This window comes from Phyllostomus discolor, chromosome 10, assembly GCF_004126475.2.
Source record: "Phyllostomus discolor isolate MPI-MPIP mPhyDis1 chromosome 10, mPhyDis1.pri.v3, whole genome shotgun sequence".
NCBI classification, from domain to species: Eukaryota; Metazoa; Chordata; class Mammalia; order Chiroptera; family Phyllostomidae; genus Phyllostomus; species Phyllostomus discolor.
Genome location: NC_040912.2, coordinates 41,365,080 through 41,391,862, shown reverse-complemented (window position 1 = coordinate 41,391,862; position 26,783 = coordinate 41,365,080). Strand labels below are relative to the sequence as shown.

At 34.8% G+C, this 26,783-nt stretch overlaps 1 protein-coding gene across 2 annotated transcripts in view; it reads right to left on the bottom strand.

Moving 5' to 3' along the window:
- Positions 1 to 1,453: 1,453 nt before the first annotated feature.
- The window catches only part of GNAT3 (G protein subunit alpha transducin 3), a 132,797-nt gene continuing 107,467 nt past the window's right edge, over positions 1,454 to 26,783 (bottom strand). For both annotated transcript variants that reach the window (XM_036010703.1, XM_028525758.2), the window contains 5 exons: positions 21,537 to 21,694; positions 17,007 to 17,135; positions 7,440 to 7,569; positions 7,109 to 7,262; positions 1,454 to 1,998 (listed from right to left, as the gene is read on the bottom strand). In XM_036010703.1, coding sequence (XP_035866596.1) covers positions 1,808 to 1,998; positions 7,109 to 7,262; positions 7,440 to 7,569; positions 17,007 to 17,135; positions 21,537 to 21,694 — 762 coding nt within the window. In that variant the 3' untranslated portion in view covers positions 1,454 to 1,807. The remainder of the gene's footprint in view (positions 1,999 to 7,108; positions 7,263 to 7,439; positions 7,570 to 17,006; positions 17,136 to 21,536; positions 21,695 to 26,783) is intronic.

Here is a 26,783-nt window from a genome sequence, read left to right as displayed (position 1 = left end):
CCACCCTTTATACCTATATTACCCAAAAGAGGATGATTCCTAATGGTAAGTCAGAGTTAAAACCTAAAAAACAATTACAGTAATATTTCAGAAAATATCTTAGTCCTTCCTGGAAAATTACCCTTACACTGAGGAGAAAAAAAAATAAGTTAGAGTAGAAGGGGAAAAAAATGACAAAGCACAATGGATGGAAAGATAGCATTTGTAATCTTAGAGTCTCATAGCATTGAATATATCCTAGCAAAATGTTGAGTTATTCTTATATAGATATTGTTTCTTAACTGGAAAATTTTATTGAGTGCCTGAACTAAATATTTTGTCATGGTTTTCTTGTCCTTGGTATCTTATACTCCTTAACAATATATATTCAGCCAAAGAATTTCAAAATAGATTTTCTTATAACATTTTTTATTTGACAAATTTATTTATGACTCCTGTGTTTGAAGACAAAGCCAGAGTTGCTGTACCTAGGTAACTGAGTAGTGACCAGCCTTATGGTTTTAGGAAGGATATGTATGACAGAACAATGGAGTAGAAACTGGGCAACTAAGTCAACCTGAGTTATAGATCGGCAAATTATTCAATTTATGCTTCTTTCATCTCATCTAGAATGTAAAAACCTAATTAGAATTCTCTTCAGAGTAGTTCTAAATCTCATGCATTGGCCTACTATTCTGACCTATATCACCTTCTTCTATCGATGTAAGTGTTGAGAGTATAGAATATTGAGACATGCTTGAAAATTATATGTTGTAAATGGTACACACTTAGAAAATTCATTTTTTCTGTTCATAAATAATGTGATTTGGATTGTAAGGCACCAAATTATCTTTTTAAAAGCAGGCTTTGACTATTAGAATAACATGCAATATTTAGAATGGATCATACAGTCCTCATAGAGAAACTGAGTCTTTCTCTTCTAAAAACAATTTCCTAATGACTTACTTGTTCTTTCTTCCTACTTCTTATTCACAAAACCAAAGCATAATAATGCTAAAACATTGAATTACTCTTCTCTCTGGCAGTCTAGAATTGACCCCAAACCATCAACTGTAATAATGTTCCTTGCTGTCCTGGAATAAAATGTGGGAAATGAGTGCCCCAATCAGAGTTCTTGTTCAGCCTAAAAAGCTTTACACTGTACTTGATCATACATTGTCTCTTGTTTTCAATCAGCTTGGTGCAAAGAGATAGATTATTGAAATCCTCACTTCTAGGGATAAATTCAGCATTAATAATATTTTCTAAGGAAAAAAGTAACATAAAATTGCATGCATTCCTTTTGCATATGTAATTTCCCATCAACAAATGAACATTTTATTGGCATCTGACTGAATAGAATAATGGGCAATAAAATGCCACATATATCATCTTCAAATAGTCTGTAGTACAGGAACAATTACATTATCAACTAAAGTAAATGCCTGCCAAAATTTGGCCAATGAAAATAATGTGGATTGCCTTGTGTTTTTTATTGGTCAGTGATTAAAAATAAGTCACAATGCAGAAATTAATTTCCAAGCAAATTTGGTATCAGTGGTACGTACTGATATAGAACTACAAAAACGTATGAGTTTTTAGAGCTGAGGATATCAAAGACAACCCCTCCTCAGTGTCCTAGAGAAATTTAAACTGATCCAGATACAGGTGACAATACATTAAAACTTTGTGTGAAACCTCTATGCTTTATAACGCTACTTATATTTCTAGATTATCTATTAAAACTAAACATATCACACAGCACCAGCACCATTCCTTTTATATCTTGAAAAACATACATGAGCCAGATGGAAGAAAAAAAGATTGATTAGAAAAGTCCACAGTCTTTCAGGTTCTCTTTGATTATTATATCTGTAACTGCATCAAACACAAACTTGACATTTTGAGTGTCTGTAGCACAGGTCATGTGGGAATAAATTTCCTTATCTTCTTTTCTTAAATTCAGGTCTAGAAACTGGTTCTTGATGTAGTTCCCTGCATCTTCAAATGTATTTGGCCCTTGTTAAAAAGAAAATAAGTAAATATTAATTGCATTAAAATAAAATTATAAGTATCAGTAAGTTTTAGGATTTTACTTTGTGTGCTTCTATTTGATTAACTCTGTATTTAAACAATCAATATTAGCAGCGGCAATTATCTGGGATTCCTGAAATACCTATGTTGTGCTTGGAACTATGCTTACTCACTGGGGGATTCCAGTGGCTAAAATTTAACTGCTACATCTAAAAGTTAACAATATAATAGAAGTACTAATATATTTACACAACCAAGTGAGTAATAAAGTCTAAATATATGTCAAAGGCAGTGTGTGTATATGTATGCATGTTTTAATATGAACTAAATGAAGAAACATAGAAATTGTAGAGTAAACTACATAATAAGGTAGTGTTTGAGCTGGACCTTGAGGAATACCTAGAAGAGCAAAGAAAAATTTTATGAGTGAAAAACAAAAGTGAGAGTGAGAATGGACTGTACCACTAGACTTGAAAGTAGGGTTGAGAAGTAAATGTACATTTTGGAGAATATGGTTGGATAAAAATGAAAGACTTTATAGAAGGATTGCAGTGAATCAAGAAGAATAGGTGGTAGGGGCCAAAGTATGAATTATGTTGCTAACTAAACAAAGGAGCTAAAATGAGAAACACAAGATTATAGAGAACTATTCTTGACTGATGGTTTAGTACAGTTAAATAAAAAGCCAATGAAAGCTGTGCTTGAGAAAGTTTGGACTAGTAGCAGGACACAAAGTGAATTCATTGGGAAAAGGCAATAATAAAGAAAAAGGCCAACAAATACAGAACACCTAAAAAGGACATGCTGATAGGGTTATAACAGAGTATGCTTCCGGAGACCTAGTGCAGGATAGAGCAGTAGCATAAAGATTTTCCAAGGCAGTGAGATTTGTTCCCCACTTTATTGTTACCAGGAAGAAAATTCCTTGAGGGACATTCTTTAAAACAATGTAACATACTTAAAGTCCAAAACACCAACAGCACCAAATGCTGCCAATGATGTGAAGCCACAGGAACTTTCATTTATTGCTGGTGGGAATGCAAAATGGTATGGCCACTTTGAAAGGCAGTTTGGCAATTTCTTATAAAATTAAACACCATCTTATCATACAATCTATAAACAGTACTGCTTGGCATGGACACAAAAACTTTTGTGCATACAAACACCTGCATGTGGATGTTTATAGTGTCTTTATCCAAAATTGCCCCAAACTGGAAGCAACCAAGATGTCCTTTAGTAGATGAAATGATAAAGATACCGGTTTGTTTATTAAATTAAATATTACTCTGCAATAAAAACAAACAAATAGACTATCAACCCATGAAAAGATATGGAGGAAATATAAATGAATATTGCTTTTAAAATTGAAAAAAGTTAGAACATGCCACATACTGTTTAATTACAGCTATATGACATTCAGAAAAGGGAAAAACTATAGAAACAGTGAAAAGGTCAGCAGTTCCCAAGGGTGGGGGGGGAGGGGAGCATCTTGAATGGGTGGAGCACAAGGATTTGTAGGGCAGTGAAAGTACTCTGTGTAATGCTGTAATGGTGGATACATGACATGCATTTGGCAAACCCATAGATCTGTACAACACAAAGACCTAAGGCTAATGCAAACTATTGACTTTAGTCAATAATGTGTCATCTGTTCATCAGTTATAACAAATGTACCTCAGTGATGCAAGATGTTAATAGAGAAAACTGTGGGAGCTAACCAGAAAGGAGGAGTATATGGGTACTCTTATTTTCTGTTCTAAACTAAAAACCGCTCTGAGAAGTAAATTCTAGTAGTGAAAAGAAAGTACTGAATCCATATGTAATTTGTATATTCAATATAGAATTATGTTTAATAACATGATAAATGTGTGGACATATAATTACTATTTATAAATACAGAAGAAAGATATTAGTACTGATTATAGGCTAGTGATGTAGCTAGTATGACAGAATGTCATACTCCTAATATGATTCCACTTAGTACCTAGGCTACCCATGTATCAGGTGGTGAAATCAGGCTTGTATTTGTGTTTAAAGTATAAATATTTTCATTTTACCTAATTTCATTACCTAAGAGCATATAGTTACAAAAAGTCTCCAAAGGGAAAATAACCCTCTATAGAACCTGACATTTATAATCATTGATTAACAGGATCAGCACTAAAACTCTAGGGTCTAAGAAAACTGGAAAAAGAGGTGTCACTGCTCTCAAATTCATATGCTGTTTGTCAGGAAACTTAATTCAGACTTTGAAAAACCCCTGAGATCACTGGCTAGCGTAGCTCAGTAGATTGAGCGCAGGCCGTGAACCAAAGCATCGCAGGTTCAATTCCCAGTCAGTCACATGCCTGGATTGCAGGCCAGGTCCCCAGGGGGACCATGTGAAAGGCAACCACACATTGATTCTCTCTCTCTCTTCCCCTCTCTAAAAATAAATAAATAAAATCTTTAAAAAAACGAAATTAAAAAAAAAAGAAAAAAGAAAAACCCCTGAGATCTAAAGCAACATACCAAGGCTTCATTGGGAAACATTAAAAATTCCAGAGACTTCCGCTCAAGATAGAGGCATACGTGGATACACTGTACCTCCTTGCACAACAAAAATTTAGAAACAAGAAAACAACCAGAACAGACAGAAAATTGAATTGTAAATTGAATTGTACAAAAGTCTGACAACCATTCATCCAGACTGGTAAGAGGGGCAGAGTTGGTGGCTGGTGGAGAGGGGTCATGGCAGGAAAAAGCAGTGGCTGGAGTACTACAGGATCAGTTGGCAGACCTCAGGCACATAGGCTGTGGCTAGCAGACCCTGGGCACGGGGAGGCAATGAGCAGACCAATGAGGCACGCAAGGCAGCTGACTATCCCCAGTCACATATTCACGTGCAGATAAACCAGGTGAAAATGGGCATTGAGATAGACCTCGCAACCCAGGGACCCAGCACCAGGAACTAAAGCCTAAAAGCACTGATTGAAAACACCTGTGGGGGTTGAGGTGCCAGGAGAAACTCCCAGCCACACAGGAAAGTTCATTGGAGAGACTCATGGGGTCCTAGAACATACACAAGCCCACCCACCCAGGAATCAGCACCAGAAAGGCCCAGTTTGCTTGGGGGAAGCAGAGGAAGGGACTGAAGTCTGACAGAGAGCAGAGCAAGCACCATTGTTCCCTCTCTGACCCCACCCCCATGTACGGCATTACAACCCAGCAACTGGGTTGCCCCACCCTGGTGAACACCTAAGACTCCACCCCTCATACATAAGAGGCATGACCAGACCGCCCCCTCAAAAAAGGCTCAAATGGAAGAACAAATCAAAGCCTCAGAGTCAGTACTTTTAAATGACCAAGAGATAGCCAACCTATCAGATGCACAGTTCAAAGCACTGATGATCAGGATGCTCACAGAACTGGTTGATTTTGGTTGCAAATTAGATGAAAAAATGAAGGCTACACTAAGTGAGATGAAGAAAAATGCACAGGGAACTAATAGTGATGGAAAGAAAACTGGGTCTCAAATCAATGGGGTGAACCAGAAGGAAGAAAAAAACATACAATCAGAAAAGAATGAAGAAATAAGAATTCAAAAAAATGAGGAGATGCTTAGGAACTTCCAGGACGTCTTAAAATGTAACAACATCCAAATTATAGGAGCAGTACAAGGAGAAGATGAAGAGCAACAAGTAGAAAAGTTATTTGAACAAATAATAAAGAACTTCCCCAAACTGGCAAAGGAAATAGACTTCTAGGAAGTCCAGGAAGCTCAGAGAGTTCCCAAGAAGTTGGACCTAAGGAGGACCACACCAAGGCACATCATAATTACATTACCCAAGATTAAAATGAAAGGGAGAATCCTAGAAGCATCAAGAGATAAGGGGGCAGTCACCTACAAAGGAGTTCCCATCAGACTGTCAGCTGATTTCTCAAAAGAGATCTTGCAGGCAAGAAGAGGCTGGAAAGAAGTATTCCAAGTCATGAAAGACAAGGACCTATATCCCAAATTGTTCTATCCAGCAAAGCTCTCATTTAGAATGGAAGGACAGATAAAGTGCTTCTCAGATAAGGTCAAGTTAAAGGAGTTCATCATCACCAAGCCCTTATTTTATGAAATGTTAAAGGGACTTATCTAAGAAAAAGATAAAAAATATGAACAGTAAAAAGACAGCAAACTCAGTTATTAACAACCACACCTAAAACAAAAACAAAAGCAAACTAAGCAAACAACTAGAACAGGAACAGAACCACAGAAATGGAGATCACATGGAGGGTTAGCAACAGGGGAGTGGGAGGAGGAGAGAGGGGGAAAAGGTACAGAGAATAAGTAGCATAGATGGTAGGTAGAAAATAGACAGGGGGAGGGTAAGAATAGTATGAGAAGTGTAGAAGCTAAAGAACTTATCAGTATGACATATGGACATGAACTAAAGGGGGGGAAGTGGGTGGGAGAGGGTGTACAGGGTAGTGGGGCGTGAAGGGAGGAAATGGGACAACTGTAATAGCATAATCAACAACATATATTTAAAAAAAAAGAAAGAAAAAATTCAATTTGCACCCTGACTGGGGTGGCTCAGTTGGCTGAGTGTCTACCTGTAAAGTGAAAAGCTGCTGGTTCGATTCCCAGTGAGGGCATATGCCTGGATTGTGGGCCAAGTCTCCAGTTCGAGGTACATGTGAGAGGCAACTGGTCAATGTTTCTCTCACTCATGAATGTTTCTTTCCATCTCCTTCTCCCTCCCTTCCCAACTCTCTAGAAATAAATAAACTTTTAAAAATCTTTTAAAAAATCCAATTGAAATAAAGCTTATATTCCTACTATAATGTCTGGGATAATAGTTTGCTATGTTGTTTGATACATTGTGTGGAGTAGCAACCCCCATCTATCTAACTACCTTTAATTTATTCATTTGGGCTTTGCTTTAATGCAGACAATGCAGAGAGGTTTCCTCTTTATAAGATTCTTTACAGTTAGGATTATACACATGACTCAAAAATTATCACACGTCTCAATCTAATAAATATTACATGTCAAGATCCAGACAGGGATATAAAGGTACATACAAGAATTTACTACTCTGTAATTAAATGAAAAGAATCTTACCAGTGTACTCTGGAAAGCAGACACTAAGATGTACTTTGGTCACTTTTTCTTGAAAGAGATCTTTTTTATTGAGAAACAGGACAATGGAGGTGGTTGCAAAGTACTTGTGATTACAGATACTGTTGAACAAGTGAAGACTTTCATGCATTCTGTTCTGTTCAGTTTAAAAGATGAGAATGTGCAGAATTATTATTTGTAAAATATTGTTGGGTACTATAAACAATGATCTAGAAGTAACATCTTTGAAAGACCTTAAGTTGGAAAATGTGGTAGTAATATTGGAACAAAATGCTTGTTTTTCACGCTGGCCTTATTTTCCTTCTAGACTTACCACTTCTTCGTCTTCCACCAGGACCATGTCATAGGCACTGAGTGCAGCACAGAATATAATGCATGTGACTCCTTCAAAGCAGTGAATCCATTTCTTTCTCTCAGATCTCTGTCCACCTACATCAAACATTCTTTAAAAAAAAAACAAAAATAATAGAATTACAATTCTCCTCCAAACTCCACATTAAAATTAACATTGGGAGTTATAAATGGATACTTTTTGTATCTCTAAAACGTATGCTCCTCATTTTTATTGATTATAAAATGTCTTATTTGGCCAATTTGCAGCTCAAAGACTAAGAAAGAAATTTCATTGTATACTTTTTTAATTCATGCAAATGATAGTAAAATAATTCACATACTGACTTTGAACATGTGGAAAATTTAAAGTAGTTTAGGGTTTTAGTAAGATATTTATTAGTCTTAAGACATTTTGATTAAAGTTTATATATAGTCTTACATTAACATAATCCACAAGAAAATTGAAAGCTATCATAGTCCAGATACTATGAATCTTGGCTATTTCCTCAGCCCTTCCTACATTCATTTATTCATTTACTCAAATGACTATTGATCTTGATCATGGATTGGAAGGATTAATATTATTAAAATGGCCATGCTATTGACTCAATGCAATCCCTGTCAAAACTCCAATGGTATTTTTCAAAGAAATAGAACAAATAATCCGAAAATTTGTATGGAACCACAAAAGACCCAAATAGCCAAAGTAATCTAGAGGAAGAAGAATAAAGCTGGAGACATCACGATCCCTGATTTCAAACTATACTACAAATCTATATTAATTATAAGAGTATGATATTGGCATAAAAACATACACATGGATACAATGAAACAGAATAGAGAACCCAGAAATAGATCCATGTACTACCAGGGTGTCCAACCTTTTGGTGTCTCTTGAGTCACCACGGAAGAAGAGTTGTCTGGAGCCACACATTAAATACACAAACACTAATGAAAACCAAAAATCCATAATGTTTTAAGTAAATATACAGTTTTCTGTTGGGACACATTCATAGCCATCCTGGACTGTGTGCAGCCCACAGGCCACGGTTTGGACCCCCCTGCCAGACATTGTGCTAGACCTAGTGACACAAAGATGAAAGATACTGTCACTATCTTCAAAGAGCCCTCTGTTTGGTAGACAGGGAATCAAATATATTATTACAGTATATTTGATAAATATCCTAATATACAATATGGAATGTAAGCCTAGAGGAAGATTTAAGTCAGCTTGGGAGATCATGAAATTTACTCATAGGAGGTGTTTGAAAATTTGTATTTCAGGCCCTGGCTGGCATGGCTCAGTGGATTGAGCACAGGCTGGGAACCAAAGTGTCCCGGGTTCGATTTCCAGCCAGGGTACATTCCTGGGTTGCAGGCCATAACCCCCAGCAACCGCACATTGATGTTTCTCTCTCTCTCTCTCTATCTCCCTCGCTTCCCTCTCTAAAAATAAATAAATAAAATATATATATATATAAAAAAGAAAATTTGTATTTTGATAAAGGCACCATTGTGGACCTAGCAAATCAATACAGAAACCAGGAGCTAAATTTTTAATGCCTTTCTTTTCCTTAACATCCATATGGAACACATCCAAATGGCAGTTCCTAATTCAACCACTTCTTTCCAACTCCTTTCCTCTTGTATATGATACCAACACCCTGGCCAGGGCCACTGCAAGAGCTCTCCTTTTCAATGGCTTCTTTCCTCCCTTAGAATCAAATACAAATTAGTTTAATGACCACAAAGGCTCTAACTCTGTTAGTTCTTGTTTACCTATCCAAGCTTAGTTCATGCAACTTTCCTTTTCTTAATACAGTTCAATCATAAGGCTATTCTTTCAACTCCTTTAGTATAAACCTAACTTTTTGATATTTCAGGATTTTTGCTGTCTACATACTTTCCATATGACATGATTGCCTTTTTTCTTATGTAACACTTCTTTCTCAACAGGTGTCAGTGTTAATATTTCCTCCACAAAGAACGCTCTCTTTATCCCTCATTTACTTTCTGTGACATCAGTCTCTTTATTTCAGTTATAGTAATTGTTACAATCAGTCATTACTTTTTTACATGCTTAATATCTGTTATGCCCCTACTAGATAGTGGCCTCAAGAGGGCAGGGACCTTACCTATATTAATGACAGCTATATCCTCAGTGCCAGGCACTCTGACTGTTATATAATAGACATGCAATAAATATCTGCTAAATAAATGAGTATATTCCATTTTAATGGGATGGAGAGGGTATTTTCATGTAAAGTGCACATGCAAGTCGAGGAATGAGAGAATATGGTGTGTTTGTGATAAACAAGTAATTTATATTTTGGGGATGTAAAGATTAAGGTAAAACCATTGAGATATATGACCTCATAATTATTCATTTATTCAACACATATTTATTGGTCATACTGGGCATTAGAGGTTCAACCTCAAGAAGCTTCTAATCTGGCGGTAGTGGTGGTGGTAGTGGGGAAGGGGTATGTGTGTGTGTTTTTGAATAGACTTAGGGTACCCATAAACAATGGGGCATATAGGGGGTGGGTTGTAATTTTAAATGGAGTGATTAGACATGCAGAAGATGATACTTATGTAAAAATCTAAGAAAATTCAGTTTGAGGGATTGAGCCAAACAGATGCCTGGGGAAGAATGTAACAGAGGAAATAGCAAGAACAAAGGATTTAAGCAGGCAAAAATAAGCCTGAAGTGTTAGGGTAGAAATACACTTACAGGGTCTTTTATATTACAGGAGAAGATGATACTTTATATTGCAGCCAATGGGGGACAGAGAGTTTTGCATAGGGAATTCACATTTTTTTTTGCTTTTGTTTCTGTTGTTATGTTTCAGTCACTTTGACTTGAGGCAAAGAAATAAACTATGGGACATTTGTAATAGTCCCAATGAAGATATTATCAAGAAGTGTTCAACTCTACAGAGATTTCAAAGGTAATAATTATACTTGGAATAGTAAGTGTCAATCAGATGACTTACTGATGATAATTGAAAATATTGTACATTTGTATGTCTCTACTACCTCAACCTGCACATGTGAACCAAGTATAGAACAAATATATAGAACTGAAACTCCTCAAATATATACCCTGTGTACATACAGGGTGGGGAAAAAGTAGGTTTACAAAACACAGAGTTCTTTCTTGTATTATTATTTAATAATTATTGTGTTATTTTTTATACAAACAACTGTAAACCTACTTTTACCCCACCCTGTATGTGGATAGATAGGTTAATAGGCAGATAGATGTACACCAATGTAAAATCACTCCATTCAACAGTAGGTTGAAAGAGAAATATTAATGATGCTCATTAATATTAAGAGTTTAATAGTCATATGGCTTGGAAGTTTGAATTGTGTTAATAAAGACTATTATATGTGCTACCAATTACCAAAACCTCTGCAGTATCAGTTTTGCAATATAAATGGAGGAAGAGAACAAGATTTTGACTTTAAGGTTCCATTATGTGAAAATGAACCAACACATTTATTTTTCAAAAAATCAGTCAATATTCTTATTAAAGCAAGGATAATAAATATGCATTCAGACCTTTAAATTTTTAGTCAAATGATTTGTTAGCCCCTAAAAGTAATCTTAGTCTCTTTTCAAACTTTGAAAAATAAAGTTTTATCTATTGTTTTATTAAAATTACATATATTGAAATGAAGTATAAAATGTGGGATAAATAAAAATAGTTCAGATCATTTCCTCTGTAAATCCCTACATTACCAACTGTAATATTTTAATCCTAATATAACATGGCTATGAATAATTTACTCTTTGCCAGGCATAAGCATTCTACAACAGTTAACCCATTAAACTTCACCATAAACTTACAAGGCAGGTACAATTATTATTTCTATTTTTCATATGAGCCCTTTAAGCAATTAGCCCAAGGCTTATTAATTCAACTAATATTTGTTGAAGCTGCTATGTAACTGGCACCATGATAGGTTCTGTGGGAATGGTAGTTATGCTGGGAAAGTTGTTAAGTTTTGTTGTGAATCTCATTAAGTTTAAATACATTTATTTAGACCAGAAGTCCCTGAATAGGACATACTGTCTGCAATTTACTTGATGAGGGTTGAATTTTCAAAACTTCATCAAGAAAATTGAAATTATCTTTTCTGGGTAGCCTATCTTCCTTCCCCAGTTTAGATGGCAGTTCCATGTGTTGTCAACAGGTTACTGGGCAAATTCTCCCCTTTTCAGGTGTTTTTTTTTTCTACTTTTCTAATGGAGATAGTATAGGCAGTCTGGATTCTAGGTGTTACACATATTGTCTATTCAATCATATATAAATATATGACGGATCATTTGTTGGCAACAAAATGTGATACTGTGATTGGATGAATGTGCATTAACTTGTAGATTAACTTGGTGAACTGAGGATGGAGTATACATCACTAGGATCACTAGGTTTATTATGGTGGGCTTTTTCAAACTAAAACCACTCCTTGCATTCCCATCCACTAGATTTTAATACGTGAGAAATTCTATAATTCTTCTTTTCTTTTTGGCTTTAATCCTCTCCACAGGGTTTGCTTCCATGGTGGGTATCCTATAATAGAGAACTAACTAATCATGGCACCAGGACAAAAGTCACTGGATGAAAGGGATATTTGTACTGAGAGCTCAATGTTCAAATTCCACAGTAAGAATGATGACGTTGTAGGAGCCAATTCACAAGACATCTTAAGTTTTCCTCACAAAACAGGGCTTGGGTTAGTCCAGTTAGCATTTGTTTTAAGCCTCTTTTTCTCTGCTTTAATAGACAACTAACTTATTTCCATTTATTCTGGTGAAAACTTTCTTTATTTAATCACATTCATATTTTTAATTAGGTATATTCAAATCTTGCAAATCTTAAGGTGACTTTGGATAACTGCTCAGATTCCTCACATGACAACCAAATATGTTACCTCAGAGAGAATAATCTTCTTTCTTTCATGCTGATGTTTTTTAAATTTTGAAAAAATATTTAGAGTTCCTAGTAATGAAAACATTGTTGGCTTGAAATGCTCATTAACAAATCAGACCAATAGCTGGCATTTTGGTCTTTATATTGATTCTTCTGGATATTATGTTACCTTTAAGAAAAGTTATATTATGCTTTTCATTTAGTTTAGGCCAATCTATACAGAAAATAAATGGGGTGAATGGCATGTAATGCAGCTTTAATACCCTTAATTCCCTAAATAAGTTAAGGCAACCAGAGTGACATAATGATATTGAAGGGAACTTGCAGTTCTCATTTTGGGTAAAGGTTTTTGTTTTTGTCTTGATAATACATATTTTCTTATTAAGTAAGATACTTAAGGTAGCATTCCTCCTTTTTTGTGTGTTTTATTTGATCTTTATTACATTTTTTAATTTTTTAAATGCTTGAAATATATGATGTATCTAAAAATTGACCGGCCAGACTTTTGATTGACAACTGAACACCAATAATTTGTTAAATTGCCCATAGCATTCATGTAGGGCAAGTTATCGGAGTTTTATGGCTTTATACTAAACAGTTCAATAATCAGTTGAATTTATAGTCTATTTTAAATAATCAGGAAGCTTTTGAATTTTGTAGACTTATATAACAATTGGCTAAATATTTACCTCACAAGATTATTCATACTTCGTATCAGAATACATTGTTATTAACCTGCTCATTACAGTGCTTGCAAAATCATTATATAACATAGGATAGCCAAAAGTCAATAATGCTACTGCAGCTAATTTATTTGTTAGATGTTTTTGATATCCTATAAGTATGTGATTCTCTTGGAGAAATTATAATTATTGATATCTATATATTTGACCACAGAAAAATAAGATCTAATTTGAGCTGAAATTTATTTTAAACTCTTCTGTTGAATGAGATTTATTAAAGAGATTTGGTTATATCACAACTGATATAACTTCTTAAGATGGCTCCATATATGACAGGGACCACAGAGGGATCTGTGCCTTCATTGCACAGCCAGAGCCAAATGGTCTAACCAAATGCTCTGGTGTCCAGTTCTAAAAATTTGGGTCCTCGCAGACATAAAGTATATGCACAGAAGTCATTCTAAATTCTTCAATTGTTCATGATTAAAAAACAGAATCAAAAGGACTTACAACCATAAGGGAGCCAGGGTCTCTAAATTCCCATAATTGTTAATTCCGTATTTAAATGATTTTAAGTAATTCCATAAGAAGACAAGTATTTGTATTTTTAATATTTTATAATAGAATTTAAATACTTTAAAAAATTTTATTGTTTAAAATATTTTGTAGAGAAATTCCCTGCATTCTCTTCTTATAGAAGATGCCTTTAATAACTTACTTTCTTGAGTTGCGAAGCAAAACCTATCAAAGAAAGAAAAGAGCTGAAAATTTATTTCAGTGGATAGCAAAGAGGTAGTGGTTGCATAGTACAGAAAATGTTATGTCAAAATAAGCACTAACTGTGCTTCATAATCCAATTCACAAACATTTTACATTTTGCCATTTATACTGTAATGAAGAATTGGCAAAACCTTTCTCATTCCTCCATAAGAACTAGAAGTATATGAATGTAGACTAGGAGACATGTAAGACAATGTGTACAAAATTAACCACAGAACTACAAAGGCACACAAATACTAAAATAAGCATCATGTACCAATGGAGAGGTCTAGAGGTCTAATCTGAAGAGGCTTATTATGAGTAAAATATATCTTTAAAATACTGGTTTTTAAAAATTTTATGCTAATGTAGTATACTAAGAATATTTGTTTTATAAATTTCTGAATATTTTAATATTTAGTACTGAGTGAAATAAATATTCCAGAAAATCAACATGATTTCTGAGGCTTTATATGCTCATTGGCAATCATCCTGTATCCTAGTTTTAGAATCACAGGCTTGGGAATCACCATAGATGCCTGTCAACTCAAAGATATCTCCTGAACAGGCTGTCATTTAATTGTATTCCCCCTTTTCTCTCTGAAGGGAATTATGAATAACCAACAACATTAGAAGAAGTGCTTACTTTATAAAAAAAAGAATTGTTTCCACCCCAACTTACTCATAGCCCACCAGTGATATACAGCATAACAAGTGTGGTTTTTGAAGTTAGAAATTTGTGCACTCTAATCATATTTCTAGCACTACTATATTTGAACTTGGGGAAATCTTTGACCTAGTTTTAGTCTTCATTTCTTCATTCTTTAATCTTTATAAGGACAGCGATGTCTAGTTCACTATGTACAGTTACAGGGTGTAACTGAGTATAGTAAAGATAGTGTACACAGAGTGAAATGTACATTTATTCATCCAGCAAGAATCAACTATATGCATAGACTCTATGCTAGCCACACTGATAATCACAGAAGACAGAGCTGTAAACAGGCATGGCCCCTGGCCTCCTGGAGCTCAGAGCATATGAGGCAGAAGCAGAACAAAAAAGAGTAAACTGAAGAAGAAAAAAGGTGATTTCATATACTGATAAGTTTTTAAAAAGAGAAGAAAATAGAATCATATATCAATGGTATACTGATACTTGCTCACTTGGCACAGCTAGTAAGAGCTGTTTCTTTGTATTTCTCCCCAATTCTACATTAGTGACCTCCCATCGTGTTGGGAGGTTGGCCATTGTGTCAGGGTGTTTACACCAAGGAAATCATCAAGGGCCATAAATCAGCCTTTCCCCTCCCTTTGTCCCCGTGAGCTCATTCTTATACATTTACTATCATGCTGTTGTTGCTTGTAGAACTGACAAGGGATGTGTACGAATAATCAATAGGATGGTCAAAGCTCCCTGAGGAAAGACCATTGATTTGAGGACTTAAGATAAAAAGAAGCCAGCTTTTGCAGAGATCCAAGGTCAGAACATTTTAGATGAAGAGAACAGCATGTACAACAGCTCTATGCCTTGCATGTTCAAGGAACAGCTGTATAAAAAAAGATAATTTATAATGGTGCTTGTATCTGAGAATTGGTTGGTGACGTAAAGAATGCCCAGGGTTGTGAGCTTCTATGTGTTCAAAATGTGTCGTTAATTTCCAAAACTGACATGATCAAGACAATCTAGGATCTTGGAAATTCTATTAGCTTGTGTAAGATACATTAACTCAAATTATAACTTTCTGCTAGGACTTTACAACAAACTTACTAGATAAGTAAAGAAAAGGTATCTTTGTTCCTTGACAACTGCTGCTAGTTAATGGAGAACGTGGTTTGGAATCTTGGAAGGACTAGACTCAAGGCCTACACCTAGTTTCTGGTCTGAGTTTCAGTGAGAAATTTGGAGAGAAGAAAGGAGAGTAAGAAAAAAAAAGACAAGTGTGCCAAAAATGCTTAGATAGGCTTAGGGGAGGCAGAGGAGAGAGAAGCAATTGGACTTGAGCTTCCAGAGGAAAACCACGGAAACTGGATCAAAGATCAGGAGGCTGGAGAAAGGGGTTGCCGAGGAGGAAGGGCACCACAGTGATGACAGTACTGAAGACAAACTGTGCTTACATTGCCAACAGGGGATGTTGACCCCAGTTTTTGTGGTCCTTTTTTACTGGTTTGAGTTTTTAAAAACTATCTCTGGGCTTGAAATTTAGGTATAAATTTTGAAGAGTTTTCTTCCATATCAACTTGTAAAATATCCCAGCCATCTATGTAAATAACCTAATATCTAATTCTAATTAGATATTGTGTCTCACCAATTTTAATACTTAAAAAAACTAAAAACATTTATCCCACTAAAATAAAATTTTCTTTACATATTGATACAAATAAATTGCCACCTCTTTTCTAGTTTTTATACTATTCAAAAATTACTTTTCTTATTGCATGTGTGAATGACCTTATTAATTATACTTTAGTGACTTTTTTCATTTTAAAGGATACATATAGAACATGGTTTTAATGTTTAATATTCCTTCTTATCCACAATTGATAGGAAGAGGTACTTAAGTGTCAAGGGACACTTTCTAACAAAACAATACGGATTTCTATAGGCATTTCTTGGTATAGTAAAGGGGTAATTGTGTGACTGAATTTCTATGAAGGTCTCGAGAATGGAAAGGCAACAGAAATAATGGCCTCATTTTTATAACCAAATCATACTTCTAAATTAGGTTTTGCTACTGCAGTAAGTAGCATCATATTCAAATAATTCTCTTCTCAATTATTTGCATTTTTAAATTAAGGAAACAAATTAATAAGACTATTTCAAGCAAATGGGAGGGTTGGAAGGCAAAGGAAATAGGACCTCTGGCACCTGTTGCTTAAGTGTTATTTAAATATATTTCCTTTTTAAAGTAAGATATCAGTTTCAGGTGTAAGAAAAATAAAATCTAGCTCCCACTTGCTCTTGGAGGGAAGGATGGGGCTCAGGATGAGGGTCCACATGTGAGGCTGAAAAAAGGGCAGTAAAGGTCGGTTGTACTGAAAGCAAACTAGTCCTAGTGAGCATTCCCAGGGACTCGCTGCACTTGAAAATGAGTTAGAACTTTTCTCTGCACAGAATTATTGAGCATGACAGATTTTTCTGTTGATAGGGAAGACATTTGCTTATACCTGAAATGAAGATCTTTAAAGGAGAATTGAGTTTCAATGATTCCAGTTGTTTTTACTCGAGAATGTAGAACATCCTGCTCATTTGGGACATATCCAGGAGCCGTTATTCTGTCCAAATCATTAAGGTAGCTAATTAAAAAACAATAAAATAACATATATATTTTTAACTTTGCATTTGAAGATACCAGGATATATAACAAATGATGGTTTTTGTTTAGGGTCTATTAAAAGTATGAAGCTCCAGACTGGTAATTTTCAAACTCTGCTTATGACCATTACAAGAGCTTATTAGGAGGGATGTGGCAGAGCAGTGAGAGTGATACACAGCTGACCCATGGGAGTGGGGGCCCCTTTTAAAAGTACACAGAGAAATGCTGCATTAGCTTGCATTTTATGAGGCATATGTGGTAGATTAGATGGTGTAATCATAGATATTTGAGAGAAAAGTTCTTTTTATTAGACTTACATCATCCAAATGATGTAATAGTGATCACTTGTTTAATTATCACTTGTTTAATGATCACTAAATTAATCTCAAAATGTTATAGTATGTATTTAGGCACTTTGAATTTTAAGAAATAAAATTTTGACTTTCTTGTTGGTTCACACTGGAACTAATTCATGAAATTGTTCATCTACCCCCGAGCCAGCATTCTTGTGGATGGAAAATTGAGTCTACACTTTGTACCCACGCCTGCCTCTTCTACTCTTCCATCAGTGCATCAGTGTGTCCCACTCTTCCCTGGAGGCCATACTTAAAAACCCTGCTGTTACCAGGCTGAATACTATCCTCTTTCTGCTTACAGGATCTAGGAATGATGAGAGATAGGAAGAGGCCCGATTAAGCTGTGTGCTGTATGAGAAGAGTCTATTAGATTAGAGGAAAGAAACAGCTTTTAACTTCATCCTTGAAACCAGAGAATGTTTATAGACTAAAATAAATGTTTTATTACTTTAAAAACAGTTGAAAACCACTGCTATAGACTTTTGATACAAAAGCTTTAGTAGCTTAGCAACATGGCTATTTCTGGGGAAATGTTATATAGATATAGTAATAGACTGGTAAGGTTTTTAATGATCAAATTTGCCATTATATTGAACCAAGTTTACACGCGTAGCTTAAATAGGAAGATGATTATAGGCTTACATCCCTATAGACAGAATTTGAGAGGTAGAATCCAACTGAATATTATTATTTAAATTTGAATTTTTCAGAGACTAAGTTGAATAGTTGTTTATGCCTTAGCACAATGCCTCAAAAAAGCAAAGCTGTTTTATCATTTGTTAAAAAATAAGTTCAACAGCAACATAGATAATTTATTCTTAAAGGATCTTTCTTCTTTTTTTAAGATTTTATTTATTTATTTTTAGAGAGGGAAGGGAGGGAGATAGAGAGAGATAGAGAAACATCAATGTGTGGTTGCTGGGGGTTATGGCCTGCAACCCAGGCATGTCCCCTGACTGGAAATCGAACCTGTGACACTTTGGTTCACAGCCCGCATTCAATCCACTGAGCTACACCAGCCAGGGCTGGATCTTTCTTCTTTTAAGATGAAATAAACTTAGAATAGGTAAGTACTTCAAAGGGATTTTGGCCAAGGACAAAGAGACAATCACACTTCAGAAATACATATGTGTATAATATGAAATATATCACCATGTTTTAGTCTAATAAAGTTCAATTTTCTTAAAAAAGGAAAAGATATAAATATATCATAAGAAAATATTGAAAGATTTTTCTAGCTCATCTATTTTTTATTTTGTTAATCAAATTCCTTTGGACAAAGTCTACATAGGTGGTAGGTATACCACCTACCTGGTTAACTGGTTCATGGAGGGGCAAAAACAAAACAAAAACATACTTGCCATGATAGATATTAAGTTCATTTTAATAACAGCCAAATGAATGCTTTGGTAAAGAAAGACACATTTTAATGTATTTTATTTGCGTATATAAATCATTTCAAACAAAGCAGAAGTGTTAGTAGAGTGACATATTTGCATTTAAAACATTTGTTTTTAAAAACAAATACAGGATTTGGGTGCTCAAGCCTGTGGGCTCAAACTTAAACCAAATCAGATGCCCTAAGTATGTGTGTGTGTGTGTGTGTGTGTGTGTGTGTGTGTGTGATCTCAAATAACTTAAAAATATCTGATTCTTTTTCTATTCATGTAAAAACACTATTTTTCCTGGTCAAATCTGTGTTAAGTCTGAAGGCATATGGAATTTCAACAGCATACTGGACAGCCCCAATGAGTCAACCACCAAGTATTAACTAAATTCCTTCCCCTGTTTGCCACTGTCATGACTCGTTTCCTTCAGTTTGCTAGTAGCTATGTGCGGGAGGCGTTATGTTACCAACAATATTATTTTTTCTTATACTGTTTAGTACTTCGTCTCTGTTAGCTTCACCATGAAGGGCCTCTATGTTTGAGAGATGAACAAATATCTCACTTTCACCAAAAAAAAAAAAAAATGCCAGAAAGCAGAAGAAAGGAAAAGAGAAAATAGGAGGAAAAGAAAAGAAAGACAAGAGAAGAAGGAGAAGGGAGAGAAAGGGAGAGGAAAAGAGAGGAAGGAAAGAAAAGAAGCCATTGCTTTATATAATCCCTGTGAAATAGACATAGATTGGTATCGACCTGATATTATATTTTCTAGTTTTAAAATGTAAATATTACTCAGTACTTGAGAAAAAGCTGCTGTTAATTTTTGGAGGAAAAATTAGCCATTCAGTTATTTTTTTCTTAACAAGCCTTTACTTACTATTTCCTTTTAAGGATCTATAAAAACAAAAAGTTAACATTTAATGTTTTTTATTTTATGTGAAGTCTTTTTTTAGACATGGGAGTGTCGGGGGGAATTAACTTTACTGTTGTTATTCTACTTCCATGACAATAAATCTGGATATTAAAACCCATTACATTATCAGGAACATTTGCAAGATGGGTGCAAATAGATATTGTGTCCATGTGTTTAACTTGAAAAACAGATAAATTGCTCTTAATATGAATCTATATGATAGTGCCAGTATAAAATATATTTTATGTGTCCAAACAAATAAAAAAAAATAAAACCAAATATTATAAGTCTAGAAAATACAATAAAATGTCATTTTATCTGCCCATTTTGACTACATTATGTACATTTTTTTGCTATCAAAGAGCAAAGTGTTGGGTAACCATATGATAATATAACTGTAAATATGTTTCTTATTGTATTTTAAGAAAAAATCATGTTTAATATAATGTGTACCTAAAACTAATTACAGCTTTCTATCATCTAATTTATCTAATATTTTTCATCTTTCCAGAACTTTCTAAGCAACTTTTTATGAAAATATTATATATTTCAATTTCTTACTGTGACTGCTTTTATTAATGATTTATATAGAAAAGCAATGTTTTCTATACTTCAAAGAATCCTCTTAGTATTAAAATGTGACTAGGTACTGAAGTACTTATAAAAAGTTTTTTAAGTTTATATAATCACAGGATGATATTCATTCTCTACTTCATCACTGACACAAGAGCTGGTCAAGGGTGATGCGTCCTTTGGGTTTGGAATTTAAAATGCATGTGAAAGAGTAATCACAGAAGACTTATCTTTTCCTAGAATTTATATGGCTTGTTTTCTCTCCATAGTCCTTCTGCCCATCATGATTAAAAATCTGAAGTATCATGCAAGCTTTATTGTTTTATTCTAAAATAATCTTGCATTTTTTTCACTTTTACATTATGTTTTTTTCTTTTAAGGGCTGATGGAGTGTTCTGTTGTGTTGGGGGTTCATTAAAAAGACTCTATCCTTTTTTACATATCCATAAGCATAGATGGAAATATAGAATTAATAACTAAACTATGATTACATATATAGACATATATACACATATTGTAGGGATATGACAATGGAATAAGAACCATTTACTAAAATAGAAACAAAATTGATAGTGAAATTATAAATAATGTCACTTCCTAATTTGCTTTTGGCTAGTAATTGCTACCTGAATGATAGCTATAGAAATTATATAATCTTTCTTGAGACTCAAAAAGAATTCCAAAATATTCAAATGTTGTGGATATCAATTTCTTACTTCTAGAACTCTGTATCGTGCTCCTGGAATCAAAGGAAACCCAAAGTATGTGCCAGTAATAAGACTACTTTAGAACATGACTTTAGTAACATGGATAGAGATGAAATGAATAGCCCCAAACTTACTGTGCATGTCACCAATCTGCATTTACATTGAGCATGATGAAAATGATTGATTCTTTTTAACTCAGAGAATATATTTAAAACATATAGATCTCAGGTAAATAGTTTCAAAATTAATTATTTAAAGTGCTGCCCTGGTTATATTTTTTTACATCTCATTTTGATCTTTTTTGTTTCTCCTGAATTACATTTATTTTAGTATAATACAATGTAAAGCCATTTACTTAGCTCACTTGTGATTGTGAATGCAGAGTATACAGTTATAATTCTTAATTTGAAATATTTTAACTACAATTCTCATCACAATGTGTTCACTTACTAAGCTGCTGAGTCATTGAGCTGATATTCAGATGACCTCTCAAAGCAGGCCTGGATTCCCGGATCCCTCCATAGTCGTTTTATCACCTCAGCCAGCTCAGGCGTCATTCCACCATCTTCCAGGGTGTGTGCTGTCGCACAGAGTTGTCGTTGGTCTTCCTATGGCAATGTTTTTATGAAAAGAACAAAAGCATTTTGTTATTTTAAATAACATTCTATTTTTTTTAAAAAGAGCATTTCAATAGTATGATTTTATGTTACTTCTTTAGGTAATAATTCTATTGAACATCTATTCTATATATCTTAAGGTTAATAAAACTAAAGTTCCTAATAATCATTGGCTGATACCCAGAAGAGTTCTCCATTGCAAAACTAATATATTTAAATGTTATAATTTTAAAAATAGGATATTTTGGTATAGATAATTAACTTTTGAATATGATGTAAAAAGGGATAATAATACTTTAGTGTAAATCCATTGAGATCTCAGATTCTCAAAATGTTCTAAAAGGGTAATGGATGTGATCTAAATTGGCTTTTCTTTTATCTTAGCCATTGTTTTCCTAGGAAATAAAAACACAATGTAAAATTTAGAACAAAAATGGAAAATAAAACTCAATTTTCTAAAATTACACTTAAAAATTGATATATACTATTTGTCATCATGTACTTATTTAGATTAACCATATAAATGAGTAATGATAAATACTTTGATCCATTCAAAGTTTTAAACATTTATGTGGTGTTGTTCATTTGAGGCAAGTTAATAGGGTAGGGGTCAGACTTCATGAAAAAGAAAAAAGAGAAGAGAAGGGCATTTGGGAAAACATGGATAGACCTTGAGAATATTATGCTAAGTAAAACAGGTCAGTCAGAAAAAGCTAAGAACCATATAATTCCACTTATATGTGGAATATAAAACTGGAACTCACAAATACAGACAGACAACAGTATGGTGGTTACCCCAGAGAAGGGGGTGGGAGGGTGGTAGAAGGAAAAGAAGACCAAACATACGGTGACAGAAGATCATTTGACTTAGGTGGTGGGTAAACAATGCAATATACAGATCACGTATCATAGAAATGTACATTTGAAACCTATGTGACCCTATTAACCAATGTTACCTGAATAAATTTAATAAAAGAAAAGAAAAGAAAAAAAGAAAAGTAAGCATGCACTATGTTACTCTTGATGAGATTTGGAGCTGACAGGAGCAGAAAGAAATAAAATGAGTAAATAATATGGCCCACAGTTTATCTAAACTACTTATCAAATTTATTTTGTGAGAAAAATATTTTTTAAGAATAAGAATTTGAGTTTCAAACTAATTACTGACCATTATAGACCAGGCAAGAGAAGAAGAAGGGGGTCAGATTCTGGTTGTCAGACTCCAAATCTTATACTTTATCCTGCACATGTTATTATATTCTCAAGACAGCCAGCACATGTAATATTTTACACAATTCTCACAACGGTTATATAGACACTCTTTTTTCCATTTTACAAATAAGGACTCGAAAGCTAGGTGGTTAATTTTATGAATCAGTAAAGACAACAAGCATCAGAAAAAGAGTCAAACCCAGATATATTTTGTGCAATGTCAGGAGTATGTCCAATAAGTATTTGCTGGTTTTCTGATGCATTTTAAATTATTATTATTTTAAATTGATTCCAAGTTTATTTCACTGCTTTATTAAAACTCTACTCTTTACATGAAAAACTAAAGGTATGTTTCCTAATATTAGAGAGAGGCTCTGTTGAGACTAAAAATCTTATTTTTGTCTTTCTTCCCATTGAGATTTTATTGTCAAACCAAACTGATTAAGTGACCATTAAGCCAACAACTTCAAATGACCCAAATCAAAGGCTTGACCCCATTTTCTTGCATCAGCACAGGGTAAGATTTAAATCCTTCTTCTTGACTATTTGGATCAGAGAGAGAACTGCAAAGTCAGCAAAATATGATACAGGCACTTATGCTGGAATCAACTTATGTAGCTCTTTCCACTATGAAAATGTCATTTAGGAGAAATGATGCGATGAAAGTTGCTCAAACAACTTTGTCCCTACAGGGAAAAAAATTACATACCCAGTTAGTGATGCAGACACCAGTCTGCAGTGTCTGAGTCATTATGGGTGCAATGAGACATTCGCATGGACTACCTAGTCCAGTGGAGGAAAAGGGACAGCATGGCTTTTCTCTCAAGGGGAGCAAAAGCCTTGGCCCTTGCCCTGACCAGCCTTTATTGGGTTTCTCTGCCTATTACATGATGGTCCTCATTTACTATGCACAGGTTTGCTTTGGTTGGTTACCTTTTACAGAAAACAAAGGAGCCAATGCTGCTAATCACATCACAGAAAGGGATATTTGCAAATGAAAAGGCAAAGTGGTTGAACCTGTTACACTCATTCTTGGAAGGTTTAGCATGGATTTTAGGAAGTTACTTTGCAGTAAATGTCCTCAATTCAGGGTGAGGGAGTTTTTTTAGCAAGAGCAAGACTAAATGCGGCCTAGGCACATTGCAGGCCTGATTCCCCACGGGAGAACCTATCTGTGGGTGTGGGTCCTGTGCATGTCTGAATGGGAGCTGGGCCCACACCATGCAGAACGGTCTCCTACAAGTTAGCACACCTTTACAAACCAAGCTAATAAACTCATTTGTTTCTCTTTTGAAATTTCCATTTTTAATTTAAATATAATTTGTTTATATAGATGTCATGAACATAGTCTCACCTGGAACATTTAAATGTCAGAAAATCCTTTTTGATGATCATATCAATCCTAGAACCTTCGCCAAGAGCAAGCAATCCTATCAATTTGTCTTTCTAGATTTTTGTTTTTTACTTTATTGAATTCATAGCTGAAGTTGATGGCACTGTTTTAAACCTGTGGGGCACTTCTTAAAAATACTGATACCAGGACCTTTACCCAAACAAAATAAGTCAGAATTTCTGGGTGTCAGTTTCCGCAAAGATATATATTTTTTAAATCCTTCAAGTGACACAATGTGCAGCCTGAGTTGGGAATCCCTGGACATGTACAGTTTAAAAAAACATAAGAAAGTTCTTATTAGACATACTACATTTCTATTGTTGAAGTTGTTCTCCAGCTACTTAAAGTTCTCACACAATAATTTAAGGCAGGGTCCCCATTCTCCAGGTCCGAGAGCCAAGGACCAGTACCAGTCTGTGGCCTGTCAGGAACCAGGCTGCACAGCGGGAGATGAACAGCAGCAAGCAAAGAACTAAGACTGGACAAGACTAAGAACAGAAGCAAGCAAATCTTCATTTGTATTTACAGCCGCTCCTGATCTCTGACATTACCACCTGAGCTCTGCGTCCTGCCAGATCTGTGGTGCATTAGATTCTCACAGGAGCAGGAACCCTAATGTGAACTGTGCATGTGGGGGATCTAGGTTGCATAGTCCCTATGAGAATCCAATGCCTGATGATCTGACCTAGAGCTGAGGTGGTGATGCTATTAGCACTGAGGAGCGGCTGCAAATACAGATTATCATTAGCAGAGAGGTTTGACTACATGGAGACAATAATGAATCAATTGCTTGCAGATTTATATCAAAACCCTACTAGCAAGTGGCAAGTGACAATTAAGCTACATCTGGTGGCAGGCTATAAAGCCATTTCTTCCTCTTTGCAGTCTGTGGGAAAATTGTCTTCCATGAAACCAGTCCCTGGTGCCAAAAAGGTTGGGAAGCTCTGATTTAAAGAATCAAAATTCATATGTTTAAGGGATAGGACCCACCAAACAAATTTGAATTTTAAAAATATGTAACATCAAAATTAACAGGTATTATAAGAAGTTGTCTTGTACAAACAGCCAAATTGATTAAAAACTGAACTCCTACTGCTTATCTTACTGCCCTATTCTAAAAACACCAGTACTTTCCCATTAAACTGAAAATAAAACCAAATCCATTAGTATTGCTCACAAGGCTCCACATGTTTTGACCCATGTGTTTCCTTTCATCACTATTTCTTTATCTCTCCCTCCCCCCTTCCTCTCTCTCTGTGTCTCTGTCTCTGTCTCTTTCTCCCCTCCCTTCCTTTCCCCATTCCTCAAGATCCACTGGATTCCTTACTGTTCCTGCTCTCCCCAGCCCCGATTTCAGAGCTCCTTTCATGTCCTCCTTGTTGCTCATTCATTCAGGTGTCTTTCCAAACACCAGTCCCTTAAGGATGCCATCCAGGGTGACCCTTTCTTCCATTCTTTTATTACTTTCTAGCCCCTTACACTCCTTGATTTTTCATAGTACTTATTAATACTTATATAGTACATATTTCTTTATTTTTTTTTATTTTAACAGTTTTTATGTTTTATTCTTTTATTTTTATTTCTTCTCTCAGCTCATTTAAAAAAACCTCTTATTTATTCTATTACAGTTGTCCCAATTTTTACCCCCATGCACCCCTGTCCCCCCACCCCACCCCTACTGTCCATCTCCACCCTGTTGCGCATGTTGAGGGGTCATTCACACATGGTCCTTGACTAATTGTTTCTCCTTCCCATCATTCCCCTCCTTCTCCCTCCCCTCTGGCAGCTGTCAGTCTGTTCCATGTTTTCATTATAATATTGCCATAGAGGAAATGCTTTAAAAAACAAAACTTGTTTTTTACAAAAATATACAAAGCAAATGTATATTTTACATTAGGCTGTAAGCACTTGAAGGCAGAGATTTTATTATTTTGTTCATTACTGTTAAGACTAAGAACAGAACCTAAAACATAGTATATGCCCCTGAAATATTGTTGAATGAATAAATCAATTAAATATGCTAATTAACTCAGACCATGTGCTCTTGAGAAACTTTAAGGGATCTCAATTTCCCACATTTTTTTCCTAAGGCTCAAAGTGGGGATGAATGGCATCCTGAAGAAAGTTTATTTCCTTATGATTTATTTGGAAAAGCATGAGAATTATGGTGGTTCTAGAATGGCTCATTCAAGTTTACATAGTTCTGGAACTGTTGCTAGAAAGCAAAATATATATTTTCTCTACAGGTTACCCAGAATTTCCTCATCAAAATTAGAGACCTCAGTTGGTCCTTAAATTTTATGAAACTCACTCAGAACCCAAGCCTCATATTTCCAAAAATTGCAGAAAGTATCTATCAAAGGAAGGAAAGAATATCATAATCTAGTAACTTAGGGGAATGCCAGTTTTAAAATGCCAGGTTTATTGCTACAGATTTTCAGAGCCTTTTATCACTAATATCACTTGCAAATTTCT